This window comes from Ursus maritimus, unplaced genomic scaffold (genome assembly GCF_017311325.1).
Source record: "Ursus maritimus isolate PB19 unplaced genomic scaffold, ASM1731132v1 scaffold_34, whole genome shotgun sequence".
NCBI classification, from domain to species: Eukaryota; Metazoa; Chordata; class Mammalia; order Carnivora; family Ursidae; genus Ursus; species Ursus maritimus.
The window spans coordinates 26,993,750-27,019,150 of NW_024426008.1; the positions used below are offsets into that span (position 1 = coordinate 26,993,750).

The window sequence follows — 25,401 nt, forward strand, 5'->3', positions numbered from 1 at the left end:
GGGCCTCATCTGCCTTCTTCATTGGTCTGCACTGGGAGTGTAGCAGCTCAGGGACCAGGGCATAGGCCCAGTGAACGGAGGGAAGTGTGGACCTCCCCCCACATCCCCACCCCACCCCAGGTGTTCACTTGTTCGGGAGAAGCTGGTGGGCAGGCACTACAAGGCTCCAGAGCCACGCGGCCAGCAGTGTCTGCACCCCAGACAGGCTCACACTCCGGTGGCAGAGATGGAAGAGTAGCGTGGATTCCCTGCTGCTGGGAGTGCAGGGCAGGCGGACAGATACTTCAGGGACAGGAGGGGAGCAGGGGAGAAACGGCTAGCAGCGGGGGGGTGGGGGGTGCCCAGGGTGGTTGCTGAAGGTGGGTGACAGATGACCAGCTGAACTGACCGGCTGGTGACAATGACAGGGGACTTTGCAGACATGTCTCTAAGAGTGTGGGGGCCCTGGGAAGGCGCTGCTCAGGTTCCCATGGTCTGGCTGGCTCTGAGCATGTGCGTTCTCTCTCGTCTGCCTGTGTGTCATGCTTTCCTGCCCTCTGTGTCCCTCCCAGATCCGGACGAAAGACAGGGTCTTTGACAGCATCAGCCACCTCATCAACCACCACCTGGAGAACAGCGTGCCCATCGTCTCCGCCGGAAGCGAGCTCTGCCTGCAGCAGCCGGTGGAGAAGACCCTGTGACCAGCCAGCCGCCCTGTCCTGACCCTGCACCAGTGGTCAGGAGTCCCGGTTCTTCCCGGAAGATGGGTATGGGGGCTCCGGAAACTCGGGCTGCTGCCCATGGGCTCAGAACCTCGTCCAGATGTCCCAGGAGGAAGGTGTCCATCAAGTGCAAGTTTCATAAACTTGTTCTTATTTTCTCATGTGCATATTAAAGGTGTACATACGTATACATCCTGTACAAATTATCCCTCTATATTTATATTTTTTAAGACTAAGAAAGATGTAAGACTAATGTTCTGTGCTGTACGTTTTTAATGGAAAAAAAAGTTTGACTGTAGTTGTCCGGGCAAAAATTTAATTCATCTGACCCATTCTACTGAGAAATTCCACTAGGAAGCTGTTACCTGTGGTTTTATCTGATAAGCACCACGTGGGGAAGAGAAGCAAGCAGGAGGGCGGGGAATCAACGAGGAGTTGTAGCGGAAGAAGGCAGGATGCTCCCCAGAGCGGTTTCGCTCTGCACGTAACACTCCGTGACCTGCTGGTCCTGGTGGCCGCCACTCCCCGTCGCCGGTGCCCCTTCTTCTGTGATGCCACCTCCCCCGGCTGTCGGCTTCACACCTGTGCGCTCAGGGCACCAGACGGCTGATGTAGCCGCACTAAGGAGCAGGTGACGCCCCAGCTGTTCGGGGGGTGTCCAGCACAGGAATGCTGTCCGCCTTGACGGCTGCTGTCCAGGTGTCTGTTTGACAGACATGACACAAAGTGAGCGTCAGTGACAAGACCTTGACTGGCACACGCTTCCCTTGTTCTCCTCTGTAGGATGACAAACCAGTACGTGTGGGGGGCTGGTGGGGGCCAGGTCTTGGTTTCTGTGTCCTTCTAGCCAATACGCTGATCGCAGGCTGCTGGGGTCGCTGCTAGGCAATTGCACCCACCCGCTTACATCCAGTAGAGAAAAATGCATGTGCACGCCCTGCACTGGAGGCAGACGCCGACACGCGTGCTCGGTCCTGGAGACATTGGCACGGCCGTTGCTCCTGCTCCACGCTTGCCTCAGGCTGGGGACCCAGGAGTTTGGAGAATCGGCTTGAGGGTTTGCTTCTCGAGGGCTGGCGTGGGTAAAGTGGCTGGCTGTCTCTGCAACAGATTTCCCAGTTGCTCCTTGGAAAGGGCCCATGATTTCTTCCTGGATCATTTGGGGCCAGCGGGCAATGTTTCCAACTTTTAAAAAACACCTGGGTTGAGGTTACCTTGTGATTTAACCCATGCCGTCTTAAAAGCTAGAAGGATTAACCTGTTGTTTGGCTCCTCTCATGGGTGCCACAGCCGAGGCTCCCGTCCAGTGTCGTCCCACAGCCCGGACAGCCCGCGGCGGCCCTGGATTAGGGTAGCGGGACTTTCAGCACACTGACAGTAGGGCAGGAGTAAATTTGATGCTTCAGAAATGAGGAGCTAAGGCTGGATTTTAAAAATTCTGAAGAGGAATGATGCTGCAAAGTTCTAATGCTGAATGAGCCCCATTTCTGTTTTCAGGGTGTGGGTATGTGTCCAGGAGGAAGATGGGGTGGAGTTCGTGGGTGAGGATGGGTTGGGCAGGTCTGAAGATTTGTGTGGAGTCTTCTTAGGAGTTTTTGCCCTTTGAGGGTCCAGTGAATCCAAGAAGACAGTGGCTTTGATCTTCTAGAATGTTCTGCCATGAATTAGAACTAATGTAGGACCACCCGCCTCTTCCTGGAGTGGCTCTGGTTTCAGTCGCAGTATGGATACCCCATTCTACACCCAAAAGCAGTGGGAGCTGAACGGGGCTGGGGCAGCAGCCGATTTGGGGGGGCGTCTGTGGGAACCACCCTGTGCCCCATTGCCTGGAGCCCTGCAGCCCTGCAGACATACATAGAGGTTCATCCCTGTATGCGAGTGTCCACACATATAAAAAATGAATAAAATGACTTTTCTGTGGACAGCCCGCGATGCCCCACTGGGTAATCTTAAGGGCACGGCCCCAAATGCTAATGTTTAAGGGCAAAGTAGGAAAGGCTAGTTGAGGACCCTGAGCCCCTGGACAGCTGACCTGCTTTCCTTCCCTCCTGGGACGTGAGAAATGGTCCTCTGCTCTCTGCTGTGCAGTCAGCGTTTATCTCAGTGGTGATAAGCAACATACATCATGTTTTTTTGCATGAGAATTAATTTAGAAAATTAGAAATATTGGGGGAGATCAAATTTTGTTTCGATATTAATTCAAAATATGTATTTTTAAGTTCAGATTCCAGGGTCGCTTACAACACGACAGGGCCAGGGGGAAACCTCTCCCCTCTCGCCGCCGGGGCAGCCTGTGGACCCAGCAGAGGGCTGCGGTTCTCTCACCTTCGTCCCTCCCCTGTGTGAAGCATGCTGGGGCTCCACAGGTCACCTCAGCTCCCCGTCAAGGCCGTGGGATGGGCATTATGGGGAGCCTCACTCACAGGGGGAGAAACTGAGGCATGGTGGGTGCCCCACCCTACTCTAAGCCTCGCCGTGGGGAGGCAGCAGAGCTGTGTTCCCTCCATGTCTCTGGGCTCTGCTGCACCTGGAGCTCAGGATTCCCAGGACGGCCACTCCCTGCCCAGCCTGGGTCCCCCCTCACCCGGACCCAGACCGCACCCCTGCCAGGGCAGGGCTGTGTGTTTCCGGACCCCCAAATCCCCCGGTACATTTGCTGCTCACTGTGCCCGGCCCCCCGGAGCCCACGGTGGCACTGGGCCTGCTGCCTCTCTGGGGGCCCAGCCTCTCCGCCCAGGCCTCTGGGCATGCTGGGCTGCATGGCAGGTCCCCACTGGGCGTGGCCCCAGAGACCCCCACCCACACCACCGTGTGTGAATGAGCGGGACTTTCAAATGACGTTCTTGTCCCACTAGAGTCTGCAGGTCCCCGCGGGGCTGCTCACCTGTGGTTTCAGTGAGCTTTGATGCTCGAGGCCCTGAACCACCCCGTGGACTGTCTGGTGGCCAACACGTTCAAACGTCTCCCCATCCCAACTGTGCAGACGCCGCCGCTCCCGGGGTTTTTATACTCAAGTGGCCAAGGGACCCAGCGGCCGCGTTGCCGCGACCCGTGTTTCATTGTTGAACGCCGTCGCAGGTGTTGGGGCGGATGGGCGGACAGAAGCCCAGGTGCAGGGCGGATGGTGTTCTGAGGGTCTCACAGGGAGGAAGGCGCCACGGGTCACTTCCAGGGAAGACAGAAAGTGACCAGCCTTGTGCGGAGGGGAAGGCCTGGCTTAGGAGGGGGAGGCTCGGGCAGAGTAGCAGTTGGCGTGGCCCCCAGCAGGGCCTGTGCTCGGACTCTGCCGGTGGGTCTCCCAGCTCGGCCCGTCCGGGGCTCCTGAGATGGAGCGCTCCTTTCAGGCAGCGCCAGATGCTCTCGTGGCTCCTCCCCATAAGAGACACGTTAGGACGGACGTCCTGGTCCTTCTTTCCCTGAATTGGTCCCCAGGTGAAGGCAATTCCTACGAGCTCACAGGCCTCCCCGGGCAGCGCCGGCGGCCTCCCCCAGTCTCGGAGTGGTGGCTGGCCCCCTGCACCCTGTGCCGCTGCAAGATAGATGGGGAGGTGCTGGTGAATATACGGAAACAGGAAGGACAGTTGCTTCCTGGGACGCGTCATGCGCAGGTGTGATGGGCTTCTTGCTGTGTTCCCACAACTGCAGTCCATTCAAGCCTTTCTGTGGGTGGCGACAGCCTGATAGGAAAGGGGTTGGGGACTATGGAAATACTGCACTTAGGTCACTGTATGTCGCGGACAAATCTCGGTCCTGAGTTTTAGAATAATATCTGGCTCTGTAGTGAAACTTAAAGAGCTGGTCCCGAGAGAGATGAATTGGGAAAACCACTTCACAGAAAGGTGTTGCAAACCTGGGCATGCCAGGGCCCCCCAGAGGGTAATAAGCAAGGGAGTGTTCTAGGATCGTGCAGCTGCAGAACCCCCTTTTCATTGGGGGAGCTGGGGCCAGGTGACTTGCTGGAATGTGGTGACAGTGGCTGAATCTTAGAGCACAGGACTTATTAGGGTCCTTTACAGTTCGGGTATAAAGCTCAGTCCCTGGTGGAAAATGGCACATAGTTCTTCCCTCCTCCTTGGGTTTGCATTTATGCTCCTTCTGCTTGCAAAAGGCATAAAGGCCGGAGTCTTACACAGACAAGGAAGTGTTTCTGTTTGCAGCGCTTTGGAAGCAGACCCCCAGAGGGTCTGACTGTATGTACTTTCTCCGGGTGATGCCCCAGGGGTGGGGAAGGGGAGGAAGCTGAGGAGGAGGGCATGATCGGGCGGGTCATGGTGATGTGGAAGATTAATGGTGCCGAGGGACAGCAGGAGACGGGGCTGGACACGCATCCGTGCTCACCCAGCGGCATTTAGCCACTGGCCCATCCTAGGTGGAAAGCAGGCCCCGTGCACACCTGAGCTCACTCCCAGGGTGGGGGATCCCAGGCAGGGCGACAGGCCTCCCGGCTAAGCAGACGGAGTGGACCGGCACCAAGGCGCCCCCTAACCCCACCCCAGGAGGTCTGCACGGGGACTAAAAATTTGCATTTCTAGTAAACTGAGCGATGCTGGTGGGGAGTGTGGACTTCGAGAACCACCATTAAGTGTGAGCTGCCAGCCCTTAACCCTCCCTGATTGAGGGCTTTCCTCCTCGAATTTACGACTTTGTTTTCACACCACCTCATGTCACAGATCCCAGAGTCCATGCTCTGTTTTAAAAGTGGAGGATTAATAAGCATTTAGAACTCCGTGCAGTCGCTGCTGGCAGATAAAATGCCATCTGCCAGCCACAATTTATTTATAATGGGGTTTATACATATTTATAAGTTTGCAAGCAACAAAAGCACAGTTTTAAAACTGGCACATTTTATAGCAGCCAGAAAAACTGCAATTTTATACCAGGACTTTGCACGTCAGTGGCGCACGCACGTACCTACACTGATCAGGACAGACGCACACCTGTGTGTGTACGTGCAGGCTGGCTGTGCGGTATGCACCTCAAGACTCCTCCCTGCATTTTGGTATTTGAACCCACAAGGACAAGCAGAAAGTGAAACAGATGTGAAGACTTTGGCATCTGCAGACACATGGAGGAGGGTCCTGGATGCTGTAGGATGTGGGACCCACGTGCAAAGGGAGCAGGAACAGACAGGAGGGCCATGGGGCGGGGGGCACTGTGGAAGTGACAGAGGGACAGGCGGGAAGGGAAGCCAGCAGGGGAAGACAAGGCCAGGAGGGAGATGGTGGAGGAGGATGGAGGTAAGGAGAAGGGTTTCCTGCTTTCATCTGGCAGCATGCAGCCTCTCTCAGAGGCCAGAGAGGAAGGATAAGAAGGGGCAGGCGTGGCAAGGCTGTCTCCACTAGGCATGCTGGGGCTGAGCTGTCTGCCTAGGCACAGCTGTGTGTGCTGCCCGGCTTGTAGGCATTCCCAGCCAGCCTTCTCTTGGCCTCGTCTGTGCATTGGTTCCCATGTAGTGGCCACGGTACCGGGCCCCCCATAGGAAACAAGCACGCATGGGCATGAGAGTGTGACAACCCTGATGACTGATGCGGTCGCGTTCAACAGGACAGTGGAGGCCAGGGCTCCAGGGTGGGTGTGGGGAGTCTGAAGCCTTTGCAAGCTGGAAGACAGGTAGGAGGCAGGTGGGGTGGACCTCTGGAGGGGGCAGGACACGCTCACATAGAATGGCTGGTGTCAGCAGGGACACTGGGGCTGGGGTGCCCCCCTCGGGCCTCCTCCTGCCTCTCTAATGCCATGAATAAAGAACTCCCTTGGGCTCCTCCTGGAGGGCTGGGAGGACTGTTCTCATGGAAGAAAGTGCCAGATGCCGGTGCAGCTCACCTTGCAATGCTGTTGGTAGAAATTGGTGCACAGGGAGCACACACGTGGTCTAGCGTGTCACAGCTAATGAGCTCACACACATCTGGGACATTTCTCCCACTACCAAATTTTCTACCCAACCGAAGCAAGCAGCAATCAACACAGCAGAAATAAATGGGCATATCCATCTTCAGACACGGAATTACCTTTCTCTGTGACGATCATGTGTCGCTTGCAAGTGGAATGTTCTCTGTTCATTTGCCTCTTGAATAAAACTTGTTCCAGAATAAATATTGTAAAAAATTAAGTATGTGGATGTTTCTTTGCATTCAGAATTAAACAAGAATTAAACATTTGATGTTAAAATCCAAGGATTTGGAGAGAACTCCATGTAAATTTTATGTGTAATAATGAGATATTTATTACTTTTTACAAAGCATTCGGATGGCAAATTATATATATTGATAAATATTATTTGAGAATTTCGTGTTTTGTTTTCCGTTAACTTTTGTGGAACAAACAAGGATTGCCGTGAAGGTCTCTGGGTATGTTGCCAAGTCACCACTTTCTGCTCTGATGCTGGGACGGCATTTAGATTCTGGGGAGTGGAATCACCAAACCAATCTGGAGCTTTCTAAGCTCTGTTCTGTGAAAGCTGGGAACGCCTGGCCATGTGGGGAACACAGGAGAGGCGGGGAGGGGAGCGGCTCCCGTGCTTCCTCGCCCGCAGCGCACCCACCTCACTCCTTGGGGAAGTGACGTGGCTTCGGGTCAGAGCCCTGCACGCCGGCGGCCGCGGAGCAGAGGGCCCAGGTGGCGGCCCCCGGGGTCACCCCCATTTGGGCCATGCCGCACTTCTCCTTCTCACTGGTTATCAGAAAACGTGCCTTCATTTTCGGGATAGTGGTGTGTGCATTTCTGACTATGTAGCAAACCTTTGATATTTTGACTTAGATACTAAAAACATTTGGGTGTTGAGGTTTTGTCCTCGTGGATTTCAAAGCATGGACTTGGTAATTCAATTAAACGTTTTCTATAAAATGAGCCTCGTTAACATGTCTGTGAAAGGCTCTTTACCAGCGCGGAATAACCTCGGGTCAGGGTGCAGGGAAACAGCCGCTCTCTCTGCCTCACTGTTTAAACGACTGTCAGTGTAACTCTGTGAGCAATAAAGGATTGTGTGAAAAGTCTCTCGCGTGGGTGCTGGGTCTTGCGTTGCCTCGCGAGGGAGAGGAGGGACTTTGGAACCTTTCCTCGGAGGGCAGGTACTCCGGTATCCCAGACTTGTTACACCACCATCGCCTGCCAAGCCTCGCCCTCCTCCCAGGGCGCGGGGTCAACGTGGCGGCCTGGCCGCGGCAGTCCTGGCGGGCTTTGCGATCACATCCGCCTGGTCGCGTCGGGCAGAGTCCAGGGTGGCGGCTGCAGGCTGTGGCTCTCGGCTGTGCCACGAGATTTCTCCGTGAACATCAGCCCGAGCTAGTTATGCCAAATGTGGGCCTAAGGCAGGGCGGACACGTGCACACACACCTGCGTTCACACAAGCGTGCAAACACGCACAAACATGCACGTATGCTCACGCACGCAGACTAGAAGTTGCCCTCTGTCAACAAGGACGCTGGGCAGCGGGCCAGTTCTGACCTCCTCCCTCCTGTTGCAAATAGAGCTGAACCCAACAGCCCGTCTCTTACGGCCAGGACGCATCATTTTCTCCTTGTCGAAGGGTTTACCCGCCTCCAAACGCCCCGGCCTACCAAAACCTGGCACGCCGAAACTAGTGATGCCCGGGGGACACACGGGGGGACGGTCACAAGCTTCCAAGAGTGGCTTCCGTCCTGGGGGAACACGGGCCGGTGGGAGGCCGGGCCGCCACCCTGCGCGTCACCAGAGGGGGCCCTGGTGCAAACAAGCCCCCAGGCCAACCCCCAGCAACAGGTTTGTAAGCAGGCTTGTGTTTTTGTTTTGTTAACAAACACACGCGGGACACGGTAAAGGTCACTGACCGAGTGAGAGCTGACGCACGAATTCTCTGTGGCTCTGAAACTCCTCCACGCCCCAGCCAGCTGCCGAGGACGCCATACACACCGGTATTAAGGCGGACTGTTCTCCGCGTCTACCAAACGAACAAAATTACTCTTTTGGCATATTTTGCACTCAGACTGCTTGAAAGTTTTTGCGTTTTCGAAATGGGAAGTTCGGGTTATGGAGCAAGTATCACTAATATTAGCACCAGAGACCCGGGGCCCCCAACACCCCTCAGAGCCAGGACACCGAGTCGGCGGTCCTTCACTCCCCACGTGAACACGCACTGCCCAACATTCTGGCTCCGAAACACTGTCTGCTTTCTCTGTGCTTTACTTTTCTGGACATGCTATCGCGGTCGATAATAAGCTCCTTTTCAGTGACGTAAAGAAGCCAACAAAAATGCCACTGCTGACCGTCTCCTGACAAATGGGACTTTCCTCACCAATAACAAAAATGAGGAGTCTTTGGTCAGCACATGGAGACCACCCACGACCCACAGGAATGTTCCTCTATCCGGGGAACGTGCATTAGAGAGCACGCAGGAGCCCACTTCTCGAGAGAACTAACACTAACACGTCTCTTGAGTCCTGACTCAGCCGAAACACCCAGCGAACCAGAAAACTTCAGGGGCTCTGATGTGGGCTTGCCCAAGTAGGAGTTCTCTTGACGGTTGCTCTGTTTTGTTTCTACCAAGAACCAAACATGTTTATGAGATCTCTACAGACGTGTGCACGTTCTCCTCGTCCGTTTGTCCTGCAGGTGGAATCCTTGGGGAAGGCATGCGCAGAAACGCCTTCTAAATAACTCCCTACAGACGGGGACACAGGGTCAACCCACACTGAAAAGGGGGATTACGGCATCATTACATTTCCTCGAAGAATGCGCAAACCACCGGCTCACAGACGCGCTCTCGACAAGGCACCGTCAGGGTCAGTTTTTGGCCGGGCAGGGGCTGCTGACTGCCCCAGCTTCTCCACGGGGACAACACGGGGCCACTGACTTGGTGTTTCTCTGATCATAGTGAATCAGACTCCACATAGGAGCAAGTCAACCTCTAATTCAGGACAAACGTTCCATCACATTAAACAGCCCGTGGCCTCCGGCTTCTGGCCAGGGTGTCTATCCTCTGCTTCTCATGTGGGTTCTCTTCCTGGCTTTTCTGGGATCTGTAGGAACCCCAGGCAATCAAGTAACTTGGTTAATGGGGCTTTGAATGTGTTTAAGACTCCACAGGGACACAGGACTGAGCTCTCCCGCTCTCCCAAGGTCCTTCAGATGCCGTCTGGGTCAGACCCACACACCTGAGACCCGCCTGGGAGCAGCCCTTCCTGGGAATTCAGGCAATTCAGCCTGCTGAACACAAGACTTCATGTCAGTTGAGGAGACCGGGACTGGCATGTTCACCTGGTTGCCAGCCACGTCCTTACACCTGGTGGTTCAGTCAGGACACTGTGCCACGTACGATGGCAGCCGTCTGAAACACGAGTGCTCCGTAATGCAGAAGTGACGAATGCACCAGCATCCGCTCTGTGCACAATGTAGTGTAAAGTTGCCTCACATCACCGTGACGTCCAGGAGGCACGCCGTACGTTGTATGGCCCGCGACCTTCCCTCGGCAGGCACCACGGAGAGTGGCCGCTGGGACTCAGGGGAAGGCAGCAGATCACGTCAGCAGCTGGGGACGTTCGGAAGACTCTGGAGCCGAAACGGACAAGGCACACTGTCCACCGTGGAATCAGCTGGCGAGTCCTCGGGTCCCCCCCTTAAGTGATGTCCACGCTACGCAGGCTATTGGCAAATAGGTTTCCCGAGCCCCAGCTCTGAAGTCCCGGGCGTGAGGCATGTGATAAATACAAAGGTGGCTGCGAGCAGAGCGCCCCTCGTCCCGTGGACGTGTAAGGATCCCCGTTCCTGGAGGCGGCTGCTCTCACTTGCAGAGGACCCCATTCTGCAGGGTTTTGTTCCGGTCGGTTATGCAGGGTGAGGCGGCTATCTGGGGAGGGTCCTCCTTGCTCTTTGGCGAGGGGCTGCTGTTGTTGCTGCCGCTGGACTTGCTTCTGCTGGGATCGAGAGCAGGCTGGGCGGGGGAGGAGCGGGCGCCCCAGCCCCGGACCAGGCAGGTGCAGACCAGCCGGAAGAAGGCCCGCCGCATCTCCTTGCTGGCCAGCGTGTAGATGACGGGGTTCATGGCCGAGTTCAGCACGGCCAGCACGATGAACCACTGGGCCTTGAACAGGACGGCGCACTCCTTCACCCTGCAGGCCACGTCGACCAGGAAGAGAATGAAGAGCGGGGACCAGCAGGCAATGAACACGCCCACCACGATGACCACGGTCCGCAGCAGGGCCATGGAGCGCTCCGAGGTGTGGGGGCTGGCCACCCTGCGGCTGCTGGACTTCACCAGGAAGTAGATGCGAGCGTACAGGACCACGATGGTGGCCAGGATGGCCGTGAAGACGCTGATGCAGAAGGCGATGTACTTCTTGGAATAGAGGGGCAGGATGGTGGAGCAGTCGGGCAGGTTGTGCAGGCAGTTCCAGCCCAGGATGGGCAAGGCGCCCAGCGAGAAGGCGATCAGCCAGCACATCCCGATCAGAAGGAAGACGCGGTGCTTCTTGTTGGCGTCGTACGGCCTCATCTTGATCATAGTTAGGTGGCGCTCGATCGCAATGGCCAGCAAGCTACAGGTGGACGCCCCGAGGGCCACGAACATACTGCCTTCCCGCAGGAACCAGACCGTCGGAGACAGGCTCAGCGTCCTCTTGCCTGACATCAGAATGTTGACCTTGTAGGCGACACCGGCCAGCAGGTCGCAGAGAGCCAGGTTCCCGATGAAGAAGTACATGCGATTGTGGAATTTACTGGTTTTCCAGATGGCGATGAGGACCATGAGGTTCTCCAGCACGATGAAGCCGCAGATGACCAGGAACAGCACGGTGGTGAGCGTGCTCCCCTCGGGGGCCTCCTTCAGCCTGCCCTCCAGCTTGCCCACGTAGCTGTAGTGCTCGTACAGGGTCTGGTTCCCGGGGGAGGGCCCGGGGCGCGGCATCAGGACCGTGGCCATCGCTCGGGCGCGCAGAGGCTCAGCTCCAGATCCCACCAGAGGGCGCCCTGGGCACGTCCATCACCAGAAAATAGTGGCGGCCCCGGCCGGACCCCAGCCAGGGTGTGCGGAGTGGGCGCCTGCAAAGATAAAAGAGGGGTGCCCAGCGATTAAGGGGGCCCGACACCACCTAGGGGCAGTGGCCATAGCAAAGTTGGAGGAAGGCACCCAAACTCCGTAAGTATGCAGACGGCTGGTCACGCAGAGCCCCAGAGCTCCCCGGGGGCTGAGGCGGCCACCGGAAGCTGCTTGGTGTCTGCAGCCACCAGGAGGGAGATCAGTGCATGAGCGCCACTGTCATTGACTCATGTAAAAATGACACACAGACCCAAATAAACGTCCATCAGGGAGTCCCAAGGCGCCGGGAGTGCTAATCTTGCATTCTCATCCAGTGCACAGGAGCTCCCAAACCAGGGTTCCCCATGATCACCCAGGACAACACGGCAGGACGGAACAGGATGACCCCCCCAGGAAGCCCCCTGCTGAGCCTGGAGCCACATGCTGGGAGCACCCCCTCCCCGACGGCGTCCCTGGGACCAGGGCTGGGGACGGAGTCGGGTCCCAACGGCCCACGGGAGAGGTGGGAGACAGGACCACACAGCCACGGAAGGAAGGGCCGCATGAGGCACGACGGTGGCAGCCACGTGTGGAGGGGTAGACGACGGAACCCAACCCTGTGCCTGCACCGGGGGTGACAGAAGGAAAGGCAGGAAGGCAGGGACGAGCACTTGGACTCTGGACTTGGCTGAAAACTCAGAGTTCAGATCAAACTGCCTGAGCCCCCAGAGCTGAAGCTGGGCACACGAGCCGCAAGAAACGACCCCCCTGGGGGTCTGGGGAGACAGTGACGGCTTGAAGCCGAGTGCGCAGCCCTCGATGGCCCGGGATTTAATCCCCCCTCCCCTCCCGATACTTCCCACCCTCACCTGGGGCCGCGTTCATCACCTCCGGTGACGTCACAGTGGGATGAGACTTTCAGTGGACCCACTGATTTTAAATTAGAAGCCTCTGTTTAAATACGATCAAATGAGGTTAGCTTAAAACAGCCCTCTGAGTGCCCAGTGATGACTTTTTTTACTTTTACAACATCTAAGTCATGGCCCTAAGTTGGGTTCAGAGACAAATGGACACCACTCCCCAGTGATATGGGGTCTGCTCTGCATTTTGGGGTGTGGTGATGGTTTCAGTCCTGGAAGGACCCCGGGGCACAGCGTGGGCGGCAGCTCTCGACGAGGAAAGGAAAGTCCGAAGGTCCCCCTGCTCCCGGCACCCTTCAGGTCACTGCTTCCTGGCCCCGCGGGTGCTGGTCAGGGCCTGGGGGGCTGTCGGACCCTCCCCTCCATCAGGGGGCTCAGGTTCTCTGCGGTCAGAGAGAGATGCTCTGTTCCTTTATTGCCCAGACTTCTCCCAGTGTGCTGGAGCCTGCATGCACTGCCTATTAAACCCTGTGGGCCCTGGCCTTGGGGGGCCTCCTGGTGCTGCGTGCAGGTCGGTAGATGCCCCTGGAGACGCATGGGTCAGCTCGGTGGCCACTGTTCTGCCGGCCCCCCACTGCCGCGCCTGCACCCTTCTCTAACCCTGGCCTGTCCTTCACGACCTGAGTCAAACTCCCCCTGCTCTGCAACACTTTCTGGAGTCAGCCCAGCCCCTGGAGACGTCTCTGAGCCCACTTGCCACTTTCTACAATAAATCGCAGGCTGTCGTTTCAAGAGTGGAAATAATGCCGCTGCTGACCATTGCTGAGCCCGCCGCCTGGAGGGGCCTGCCTGACACACGCACCGGGGGGCACCACGCCTCTCACAGCGCCTGTCTGCTCACGGGTGCCCCCTGAAGGCTGTGCTCCTCAGTACTGCTTGTCTGCTCAGACTTCATCTGTGAGCCGCAAACAAAGCTGCCACGGCCTCACTCTGCTCCCCTGGGCCGTGGGCACAGCCCAGAACACAGCCAGCCCCACCAGAGTCGGAGGAGCAGCGCCCTGAGAATGGCTATTTCCCCACCAATGGTGGGTCCACGCAGCTGACCCGAGGCCTCCACACGCCCCACACCAGGCAGCCTGGTGCCACGTGCCAGTGGCCACTCTGTCCACCAGTCCCGCTCGCCCACCAGGGGCTTCCGTCCCAGCAGCGACGGCACGCATGTGGTGAGCATGACTTAAGATCAAGAGTGAGTGAGCACCCACACAGTCTGAACGTAGAAACACACGCGTGTTACCTGAAAGGGCGAAGACTGTGAACTGTTTGTGAATTCACACCCACGACAGCAAGAAAGGGCTCCAGCAGCCACAACCGAAAGGTTTGGAAACCACAGTATAACTGCGGCTTGTCCACTGTGCCTGTTTCCCCAGGATAACTCCCAGCCATGTGCATCCCTCCCTCTGCACACGCCCCACCCCTGCACTGGTGCCGTGAGCATGGACAGGGACGCGTGTGCCCATAAGCCTGCTGGACCTGGACCTCTTGGACGTAAAGAGCAAGCACAGAGAAGTGCAGGACTTTCCTCCCTGCACACGCAGGGTTTCGAAAGAACGAAGCAGGGCAGGAACACAAGCGAGCAGTGAAGGCAATGCCCAGCAGTAAAACCACCACAAAGAAAACAGTGCGATGTGCCAGAGAGCCACCCAAACCACCCATTTTGAGGGTGAATGTATTTGCCCAGTAATGTTTGATTTATCATTTCCCTTGATTAAATATTCATCATTCAAAGAGCACTTTTTTCAGAACATCTCTTGCTAAATGCTACTCGCCGCATTTTTCGTAACTGGAAGACATCTGGCTCTCTTTAGAATCTAAAAGCTTATTTTCTTTGGATTACCAGCATCAGAACGTAGACTCCATCCCAAGAGTTACGTGCTGGGCCAAAGGCCAGATTGATTTTGGATGCATCTGAGTGCTGTTATTTGTGGTGAAAAGCATCACAGAGGAGTTCCACCCCCACCTCTCCAGGGCGCGGCAGGACCTGAATTTTCGGGAAGAACACTCTGCCCCTCCCCCACCCCCAGCTCAGAGCCAGCCAGCCCAGCTCCGGACCAGGAGGGGCATTGGACCTCCGGACACATCCACCCTGAGGAGGGCTGGGCACTGCGAACAGCAGCTCCCGGGAGGCCAGCCTGTCCCACCCCTCCCAGCCACCACTGACCCCCAAAGGGACTACTGGCTGGCTTCTCACCCCCTTGAGGGCTGTAGCCTGTTTCTGACCTCCCCGTAAATAAGGCCCCACAATTGGGGGTGCATTTGGATGCTAGTAATTCCTGCTCCCTCCTGGGGACGGGTGCACCAGCCACTCTTGTCTGTGGACACAGGGGGGTTTCTACATGTCATTGTCCTAACAAGCGCTGTCGGGCCTGGGCGGGGGCGTCCTCGCGAGCGTGGGCCTACGCATCCCTGGGCTGCCTCGGATTTCTGCGCATCATGTTGGCGTCTAGGAGGGGCTTTGATGCAGAGGGTCCCTGCAGAGACTAACAGCATTCAGCTGGCTGGAAAAGTCTCCATGGGGCAAGATTTACACATGATAAATGCCCACATTTTGTTTTATTTTAGAAGTTAAGCATCTGGGGCTGGCAGGGACCGCCGTCTGACATTTTGTTGTAGGAGTCTGATCACTGCTTAATTTCCTCTGAACAACTCAGAAATAGAAGCCGGTGCTGAGGAAGGTAGTCTGTACACCTCAGAGCGCAGGGCCTGTCCCAGAAGCTGCTGCGTGGCACGGGCACTCGGGAGAGGCACCTTCTACAAGGTGGCCACGCCGTGCTTCACCCAGGTTAGGCCACGTCACACCAGCGGGGCTGCCGTCCCTCCGTTCCAAGGAGGACGGTCCTCGGGGAGGGGTGGCCCGGGCGGCCGATGGGTTCCAGATGTGCTCTCTATACTAGTGACTTGCTTTCTCTACACATGTCAACTTGAAAAATAAACAAACTATAAAAAGAAGGAAAAGAAAAAATTAAAGGGAAATATTCCCACCAAGTCTGGGGTCTCTCTCCCTCTCCCTCTCTGTCACGGCGAACGAGAAAAGCACAAAAAGACAGTGAGGGATTTCTCCGGGTCAGATGCAGGGTGCTGTTCGTCAAAGGCACATTTTCCCAGGGAAATCAAGTAATTCATCCTCCAAACCGAACTAAAGGGCCAAGCATTTGCCAACCAGCAAAGTTTCTTGGAAAGCAGTATGTCCGTTGTTGTCGTTTACAAGAATTTAGGAAAGAAAGAACAGGCTGGCCATTTCGATGCCCCAGGAAATGCCTTTGCTAATGAGTATTTCCCCTTGCCCCAGATTTCTGAGTGACCTCGTGGGCTTTCAGAGGTAGCTCCCAGGAGGCAGCCTTGCACACATGGCCCCACACGCCCGCACTCTGCCCGGGCCTGGAGCCCAGGCCTGGAGCCTCTGCTGAGGTCACCAGCATGAGCAGGCTTCCTGCTACCCGGTGGCTTTGCCACAGGTGACTCTCTCAGGCAGGTACGGTTCGGCTGTTTAGCACAGATCGGGCGCACTCCTGCCACCACCAGCCCACATACATGGGGTGAGCCACGGGAGCCCAACACAGGCCCCAGGGTCTGCCTCTGACTCCCTCGCCTGGGTGCCGGGGCTTGCCCACTGCAAGTCAACTGATCTTGATACAAAAGGCCTTACCCTCTGCTCTTCACCCAGACTTTTCAGACTCTCTCTTCTCTGCTTGTTCTTAGTAAGGGCGCAGGACGGGACTCCTGCCCAGATGGCCATGGGATGAATGAAGATGTGCGGGAATGAGCTCCTCCAGGCAGCTAAGGGCCTATGCGAAGAAGAGACATCTGGCCCAAGAACTCGTAACCGTGGGGTCCTTCCCACCCAATCCCAGAGCAACGGTGACGCAGCCCACAGAGCCCACAATGCCCCCTGCAGGCACCCCGTCTGTCCCCGTGGCAGCATCTGCCTTTTGAGTATGCGCAGAGGAAAGCCGAGGCTGGGCTGTGGGGGTCGCCGTCCTCAATGGCTCAGCTCAGTAGACGCAGTGCTGGGCTGGATGTCTGGGTCATGACTCCTGCGCAACCACAGCAGAGGCTCAGCTCTTCTGGGGTGTCCACCCCCCCATGGTCTTCACCAAGACGGCGGGTGACAAGAGTGTCACCAGCAGGCTCTCCAAATGCTGGAATGCTAACATGTGTGGAAACCTGATCCCGGGGACATGGAGCAGCGTCTGCAAGGCCCAAGAGCCGCGCCGACAGGCTCAGGCCTTGCTCCGGCTCAGAGCCGCCCCCGGGGGCCGCGCTCTCCACTGGGCAGTCTTGTCCCAGGCTCACCTGGCTGGCCTGCCGCCAGGCCTCCCACAGACCCGGCTGCAGTGCCGCAGAAACAGGAGGAAAACAACACAGAATGGAGGCTGACCATGCCCAGGGCCGTCACGACGGTGACCGGAACACAGGCGTCTCGGCACTGGATGGAGTCCACTGAGCACATCCTGGTACCTCCGAAAGCTCATGGAATGTCTCCTCAGGCAAGTAATTAATTCAACAGAAAGTAGGTGCGAAGGAATCATGAGAGTGGCTCCAAACTGATAAGACAGGAATGAGGAAGCCACGTGTGAGGGAACAGAAAGGCCCCGGAAAGCACAGCGCAGAGGTTGCACCCCGCTCACAGCACCAGGTCCTGCAGAAGAAAAGGGGGCTTCACAGTGGGGCAACCCCCAAATTTTCAAGGTGATGGCATGCTCAGATTCTCCTTTCCCCATCATAGAACATAAGCATACACTGTAGGTACCGATGTCTTGAGAAGGAGGGAAAAGACAGCACAGAGTCAAATCAGGGCCGTGATGTCCGGAGAAGGGAGGAAAACCAGTCCCTGCATTTTGAGAACATTGTTAGGCCAACATGTGAGGCTCCTTCTTCAGGAGATGCGAGTTTCTACTCTCCGCGCATGGTAGAAAATTAGGAGAGCCATGCACTTTACAAAATGCAGAAACATAAAGAGAAAAGCAGCATTTCCGGAGTTCGTGAAGCTGGTCGAGAAGCCGTTCCGGCCGCATCTTCGCCAGGGGCTCCTAAGGGCCAATGTGCAATCTCTGGTGTCAGGTGACGGAGCAACCAGACCGGCAGGATGTGAAGGTTGCTGACTGAGAAAACCCAATGTGTGGTCCTCCTATGGCCACAGAATTAGTCATTCTGAATCGAGCTCTGCATCAGTTCCCTGAGAACTCCCACAGAGCCAGACGCTTGACGACGCCTCCAGAAGAGCACACCACACCTCCACGCCCAGCCACGGGCACGGCCATCCGTGTCCATCACACACCCGCAGGACCTAATCCCGCCCTGGTACTTCTAGGAACTGTTTTTCTTAACCACACCGGCAAGAATGCCACTAAAGAAGAGAAGGTTGCAAAGATGAATGAGGAAGATGTGAGTGTCCACAGCCCCTCTCTGACATCCAGACTTTAGAAAAGATGTCTCATCCTGGAAGTCCTCAGAGCTCCAGCTTGGGGTGGGTACCGTGTCCAGAGTGGACCCTCCACTTTTGAAATCATCGTCCAAAAGAGCCCCATGTTCGTGCCATTCCCCTTGCTTTATTTCCTAACGAAATGTGTTCCCTTTAAACCCCCAACACGAAGTTCCTCTCTTACATCTAAATATAAAAACCCACAAAGAAATATGTCACCGGGAGTGGCCGGCAGCAGAAGAGAGAGAAAGAGAGACAGACCGTTAGGAGCCGGGTGGTTAGAAGCAGCAAAGCTAGCACTGGGCCACAGCAGGACAGGCCCCGGCCCCTCTCCAGGCTTTATCTCAGCTGTAAGTGCAGCACATGGGAACCTCCCAACCGCAGAAGTAGGGACCTTGTCCTGCAGCCCTGACTCCGACAGTCCTGATTGCCTACTTCAAGAAACAGAAGAAAACAAGGGAATTTTGCGGCGAATTTCATTTAAAAGAATGGTTCTCCCAGGAGAACCACCACAACCACACAGGCCCAGAGCCCCCAGGTCCTCATCCTGGGAGGGGGCCTAACTTTTCAGTTGTTCCAGGAAAGGGACAGAGGGGACTTCTCCGGAAAGAGCCACTTCCCTTTCATTCAGGTAATGAAGGTGCAGCTCAGTCTGGACCTTCCCACTGCAGTTAGAAAGGAACCATCCCCTGTCCCCCTGCTCTTGCTCGACAATGGCCCGTCACCAGAATGGAAAAAGGAACCATTCCCTCTCCCCCGCTGTGGCTCATCACCGGAATGGATGGCCTGGAGGAGGGGCTGATGTGGACGTGGGGTCTGGCCGGCCAGGTCACTGTCATGCCAGGGATAGGCTGGAATTTAGTGATAAAAGTGGGCCCTCCCGGGGGCCCCCACCCCACCCACCGAGGCTGGGCACCCGGGACTCCAAACCCCTGTTCGCCGACTCACCTTCCTCTGGGAGGGGCACTTGGGCCACCCGCATCCTGGCGACCCTTCCTCCTCCGCTCACATGCGGTGGGGACCGGGGCACAGGAGAGTCTTGGGGCTGGGGGGTGGGGGAGTCGGTCCGGCCTGGGCTGTCGCTAGGGCTCCTCCTGCCACCGCGCTGGCGCCGCGGCCCCGTCGCGTGTCCCCGGGACGGCTGGCTCAGCCTCTGCGCGCGCAAGCCAGAGCCCAAACTTTTCCAGCGGCCCTTAGGGGCGGGGCCCGCGCTCCGCCCCTCCGCCCCGCCGCCCCCAGCTCCCCGTTTCCTCCGTGCTCCCTGTCCCGCCCTCCCGGGGCCCCCTCCTTATTTCCTCCGCGCTCCCCGAACCCCCACCTCCCCATCTGCTCAAGTCCCCTACCCATCTCCACCTCCTGCCCCTCCTCCCTGCCCCAGCGTCCTCACCTCCCCGTCTCCGGGGAGGGGAGGGGGAGGCCATCTCCCCGCCCCAGTTCCCACCTCCCCAGGTCCCCACCTCCTCGCCCCTCGCCCCTCCCTTCCCCTGCTCTGGCCCTTCACACCATTCCTGCTCCTCTTCCCGCCAGTCCAGTCCCCCTCCTCAGTGCCCTTAGGGCCCAGCTGGTCCCAAGCCCCTACCCCAGGCAGGCCTCCAGACCCTACGCCCCTCCAGCCAGCTCCAGGCAAGGGTTTGGGCTGATGAAGAGGATGATATCATCCTCTTCCTCCTCATCCTTATGGTGCTAAAGTGATCTTGACAATTTCCTCTTGAAATTGCCTTTCCACGGGCTCCTGGGTCAGCACGCTCCGGAGCTGGCTGTGCGTCCCAGGCCCACCCCACACAGGGCTGCCCAGCTCCCGGACCTGTGGGCCTGTCTCAGGGGCTGTTGTCCCCACAGAGATAGACCCTCTTGCATGGATGAGTACAAGAGCCCAGACGAAGTGCTTCCAAAGAAGCATACTGGGGAGGTGACTAGAGTACAGAAGGTTCCAGTGGAGAAGGAAAGTAAAGGCCAGGTGAATGCACAGCACACAGCAACCAGCCCTAGAAACTTCTGGGGCTGGGGCGGGGGGGAGTGGAAGAAGAAAAGGAGAGGCAGGAGGGAATCCTAGGCTTCCTACCCACAGCAAGGGTGCACGTCCCTAGGCAGACAGGATAGGGGTGCAGGGGTACCAGGAGACAGGTGAGAGGATGCAGAGGAAGGGTCTCCCTCGGTACCTGCCCCAGGTCTGGAGGACTCCTGCTCCCAGAGAAGGAGCCCTGTCCCACCTTCCCCTAGAGGTGGGAGCAAATGCTTATTTGGGGCGGGTTTGAGCCCTGATGGGCACCTGGCATGTTTTGCACTTTGCTGGTCTTGTGTGTTTTCCCCGCCGAGAAACCTGAGCTCTGGAGAACATGGGGTGGGGAGCGCCGAGAGCTCTGGCCTGCCCTTGGTCTGGCCTGGCCTGGCCTTGCTGCCACTTAATCCAGTGGGCCAGACCTGTTGCGAGTCCCGTCTGCACGGTGGCCTTCCAAACGGATTCAGTGTGCCTTGTGCAAGCTCTGGGGAGCCCCTCCCGTCCCAGATTGCAAGTGGAATCGACCACGCGTCCTTCAGCTTCAAGCCAAGCAAAGGAGAAGAAAGAACTGCTGCTTTGGCCACACGCCAGAGCCAGGGGACAGGACAGCATCCTGGCCTCCGTGTCTACAACTGACCAGTCAGTTGGTTCATCTGTAATTCTTTCAACTAGTTGCTTTGCACTATGTGAAATTACTGGTTACTGGCTGAAGTTCACCATGATTGGTGGCCCGTCTCCATTCACTGGACAGATTCTGAAATCCAGACTGAACAGGGCAACTTGAGGTCTGGGGATGCCTCCAAAACCAGCCTCAGAAGAGGACTCCTGAAGCCCTAAAAAACAATGGGGCTTTTTACCGCAGGCACCCCAAGGGAGGCACGAAGATCTGACATAGAGGCATTCCTGAAAATCCTTTTACAAAAACGCTCTTTCCCCCAAAGATTCCCCTCCTGCGTGCTCTCCCCACACACAGCCTTCACGGCGAAGCAGTGTCCCAGCCCACCAGCTCCTCCCTGGGCTATCAGGCTCAGACACTGGACCCTGACTAGGGGGCCCTCTGCACCCCCACACAGCCCCTGGAGACCATATTCTCTCCCTACTTCTCTCCAGAAAACCAGGCCTCCCCAAGCATCTTTGGATAAAAGTCTCCCCCTCTGTCTCCCTGATTAACGAAGGAAAGCTCTTTACAGGGAATGCCAGCTCATACATGTAGAAGGAAAGGGGGAATTAGGAGCTCTGCGTCCTGCATCCCTCAAGGAAATCACCGAGGGGGACGACAAGACAGTGTGAGAGCATATCAATCACACAATGCTACCTGGGAAAGAGAAAACACTCTCCACTTCTATCGGAGACATCTATGAGCACCTTCACAGGGATTCAAACTCAGCGTCACCCTTGCTGGGCCAACCAGACATCAGGGGATGCAAAATCCAGCACACAAAATCACCGATGCTGTGTTCTTGCGAACAACACTTCGCTTGAATCAAAGGCCAAGCCCGTAGCCTTCACTTCCAGCTTACGGGACAGAGAAGGGATAGAGCAGCTGGCAAAGGACACTGGGAGAAAGGACCAGACGGGCGCAGAGAGCCAAGCATTCAACATCCCTCAAACAGGTCAATGTCAGGAAAGGGGTGGGACTGGTCCTCGGACGAAAAACAGCCAAAAAGCAGCAGCATTTCTAACGACCAGCGTGGGCCTGATCGATGCCTGGCGGCACGAGAGATTGGGAGGCCATCTCGGCATGGACGGAGGGTTGGATGATGTCACAGGCTCATTGGTAGTGTGAACTGGGTGTGATAATAGCACGATGCTCATCTGGAAGAATGGCCTTATTTCCAGGAGACCAACTGTCCAGGGTACAATAGCTTGGTGTCTAAAACCTGGTTTCAGATGACTCAGCAAAAACAATATGGCACGTGGAATCAGACAGAGTCAGTGGTTGGAGCGGGTGGGGGACACGGCAGGGGGCTGTACAACGTGTCCCCTTCTCTGGATGTTTGAAATTTTTCCATAATGACAAGTTGGAGAAAAATAAAATGTCAGGTACCAAATAATTTAAAAATCTCTCCACCTCTGTTCTCAGGCTGTCAAATTGAATCTAGGCTTACAGGAGTAAAATTGAACGATAGCGATTTATATGTGACTGCTTTTGAAAAACCGTCTGGCCCCAAACTTGACTATCATTTGAACAAAGGTATTACCTATTATGACATATGTGTAATACCTACTTGTTTATAACTTTACAAAAGGAAACACATTCACTTCCCCAGCACCGTGGTCCCTGCAGCCCCGCAAGCAGGTGCAGGGCAGCTGGAGGACTCTGACCCACAGGGAAACGGTCCCCAGCAGAGCCAAGGTGCTGCGGGACTGCATTGTAGCCGCTGAGCGGTGACCTACCGACCCGGACACCTGGGCCTGTAAGTGCACCTCCTCTCTGCCCCCGCTTCCTCACCCAGACTCTGCCTCCTGGATCCCGGATGCTTCTCCCAGTCCCCGGGGTCAGAATTAGTGGGCACCACACCTGTTCCTAGCTCTGCTTTGGCTCTTAGCTTGAGTAAATGTTGCAGGTGCCACCTTTCTTGATTTCCAGAGACCACTCCTCAGGCGCGCACTCCAGGACAGTGTGGTATGAGGTCACTGTGGACAGAGCCGTGGGGGGCCGGGGGCTGCTGGGTGAGCCCCAGGGAGGGGTGCCCGGTGGGAGGAAAGGAGCCCCGGGGAGCCTCGGTCTGTGGCCGTCCCACTGCTCGCCATGACAGAAGTCATTCACACGGCGCTGGGAGAAATGGCTTTTACACATCAGTCTGGATATAGAGCTGCAAATCCAAAGTTGGCCTTTTGTACAATAACCCTGATTGGACCCAAGTGAAGCCACTTGCACAGTAAGTATTCACTTGCTGACAGACATCTCCCAAAGCTGAACCTCACAACTTCAGTTGTGACTTCCAGGTACCACGTTGCCTGTCCGTGTCTTCAGGTCTCCTGCTTCCCCATCTCTGTCTGCGCTGTGCCATCCCCCGGGAGCCAGCAGAGATCCCAGGAACTGTTCTGTTCACATTTCTTATTTTGTAAGGGCACCTAACTAGTGTATGTGTGTTCATATAAGTGTGTGACATGTGTGTACACGTGTGGGACATGCACACACGTGTGGGGTGTGAGCACATGTGGGGGGTCATGTGTACACGTGTGTGGTGTATGTGTGGGGGTGTACACACATGTGGGGCCGTGTGTGCACATGTGTAAATGTGCACATGCGTGTGGGGTATATGTGTGCACATGTGTGTGTGTGTGTGTGCTGCAGGCGATGGTACTGTGAAGGAGGTATTGTCCACCCTCCATGGACGATGAACACACAGACCCTCCGGTAAAATACAAAGTAAATATTTGGTCTTTGTTCCTTTCTTGGCACAGAGCTCCTAAAATCCTTGAATTTATCTGTTTTCGTATGTTCACACGATGACTGGTGGCTGGGGGCCCAGATAGCTTCACGATGGGGGTGGGGTAACCGAGGCAACAACCATGTGACTGCAGGGTTGGCACTTCCAGCCTTGTCCCAGTCTGCAGGGAGGTTTGGAGAGATCCCGAGGCGTGGGGACACATCTATGTGCGGGGAGGGGGATGCACCCAGACGGGGCATGGATCTCTGGGCCCCTTCCCCTCACCCTGCTCTGTGCCTCTCTTCCGGGTGGCTGTTACTGACCTGGACCAGCAAATATAAGGAAAGCGTTATCCTGAGTTCTGTGAGTTGTTCCAGCAAGCGACCAAACCTGAAGTGGGTGTGGGAACCTCCGAATTTGTGGTCGGCTGGGCAGGAGACTCAGTGGGAGAGGATGGGGAAATGTGAACTCAGCCTGGAGAGGTGGCGAGGGTCTGGTGTTTGTGTTTTCCGTAGAAGTCTGTGTGTTCTGGGAGCCAGAGGAGAAAGGACAGGCTGCGGGAGGCACTGCGGATTCTGTGCCTTGTCCCAAGAGTGGTCTGACGGCTGGCGGTGATGCCTGAATCCCACAAACTCGGGAACTCCGTCTTCAACAGCCCTGGTGCATATATGATTCCGTCGTATTCGTCCAAAAACGAGCCCTGTCTTCGCAGATGCCCCACCTGGGAAACTGCGGTGGGGCCGGCTTGCGGGAGCAGTGCCCTCTGCTTAGGAAGACTGTTTACACACTCCGTCTGCAGTGTAATTCAACAAAAATGCCGGCTTGTGTTTATCCAATCATTCATGAGCTTGCAGTGCATGGGGAAGTTGTGCATAACCTGTCTGCATTCTGCTTGGACCGGTTCTGTGTATTCCTCCTGCGCTCCTGGCTTTTTGAACAAGTGTCTGCAACATCGCTGAACAACTTGGCTTTTTCTTGGCTGAGCGAGGGTTCGCTTGGGGGTGGGGGTGGGGAGACAGGGTGACCGTGGAAAGCAGCAGTAATTGCTGATTTCCTCACTCTTCCAACATCAAAGGCTTGTGGGTTTTGAGCAGAAAGGACTGGAGGAGTTTGGATGGGACCATGAGGGCAGAGATGAGCTCTGACCTGGTGCTTACTCTGGCCAGGCACTGTTCACGAGCTTCACACAGAATCACTCCTCAACTACACTATGAGATCAACACCGAGATCATCCCGTTTTTCAGATGAGGCAACCAAGGCACAGAGATGACATACGTATTTGCCCAAAGTCACCCGGCTGGTAAGCGGCAGAGTTGGAATGCCCCATCCATTTGGAGTTTCTTAATCTAATTTGGCTCTTTGGAGGTTGCAACCCTCCTGAAAGGCGTTGGTCTGAACTTTGTGCATGAAGGACCAATACCTGGGGTGCCTGTGGAGTGGTCCAGGGGCTGCTCCTTCCACCACTCTTGGCTGGAGCTGGAGGGCAGGAAGGGGAGGAGGATGGACACCATCCACAGACCCTCACTCTTGGCCAGGCCCCACATCTGCTGCTGTCATCTCTGGGCTATGAGTAGCTGGCCTGGGGAGACTGGATGCAATCTACCCAGATCCCTTACCAACAGCCCCTGTTCTAGCCCACGAGGACAGCTTGTGCAGGCTGGAACACTGTGGTGGGCAGAGGAATGGGGAATCTTGCTTCTATCATCATTCTTAATTCTTAATAAAGAAACTTGAATTTCTGAGTGTCAGAGTCCCCATCTGGCCATATTCAATGGGTACAATGTTAACTATCTGGCTATTTAAATGAATCATAGAAGTTCTACAACTTTCTACAATATGCACATGTGTGAGAAGCTTTCCTTTCACATTAATGTGATGGAAACCATGCACAAAACTTTCTCCTTTATTAAAAAAGTTTTTTACTTATTTATTTAAAGTAGGCTCTACATCCAGTGTGGAGCCCAACACGGGGCTTGAACTCATGACTCTGACATCAAGAGT

General features: G+C 56.1%; 2 protein-coding genes across 3 annotated transcripts in view; one reads left to right on the forward strand and one right to left on the reverse strand.

The window, feature by feature from the left end:
* SHC3 (SHC adaptor protein 3) overlaps positions 1-891 on the forward strand; it is a 102,908-nt gene extending 102,017 nt beyond the window's left edge. For both annotated transcript variants that reach the window (XM_040620347.1, XM_040620348.1), the window contains exon 12: positions 552-891. In XM_040620347.1, the coding sequence (XP_040476281.1) occupies positions 552-680 (129 nt within the window). In that variant the 3' untranslated portion in view covers positions 681-891. The remainder of the gene's footprint in view (positions 1-551) is intronic.
* A 7,946-nt stretch (positions 892-8,837) lies between these two features.
* S1PR3 (sphingosine-1-phosphate receptor 3) lies at positions 8,838-19,170 on the reverse strand. Its single transcript, XM_040620349.1, has 2 exons — positions 18,973-19,170; positions 8,838-11,708 (listed from the first exon to the last, which is right to left on the reverse strand). Exon 2 carries the CDS (start codon positions 11,587-11,589, stop codon positions 10,453-10,455), a length of 1,137 nt encoding a protein of 378 aa, XP_040476283.1. The 5' UTR covers positions 11,590-11,708; positions 18,973-19,170; the 3' UTR covers positions 8,838-10,452.
* Positions 19,171-25,401: the final 6,231 nt, after the last annotated feature.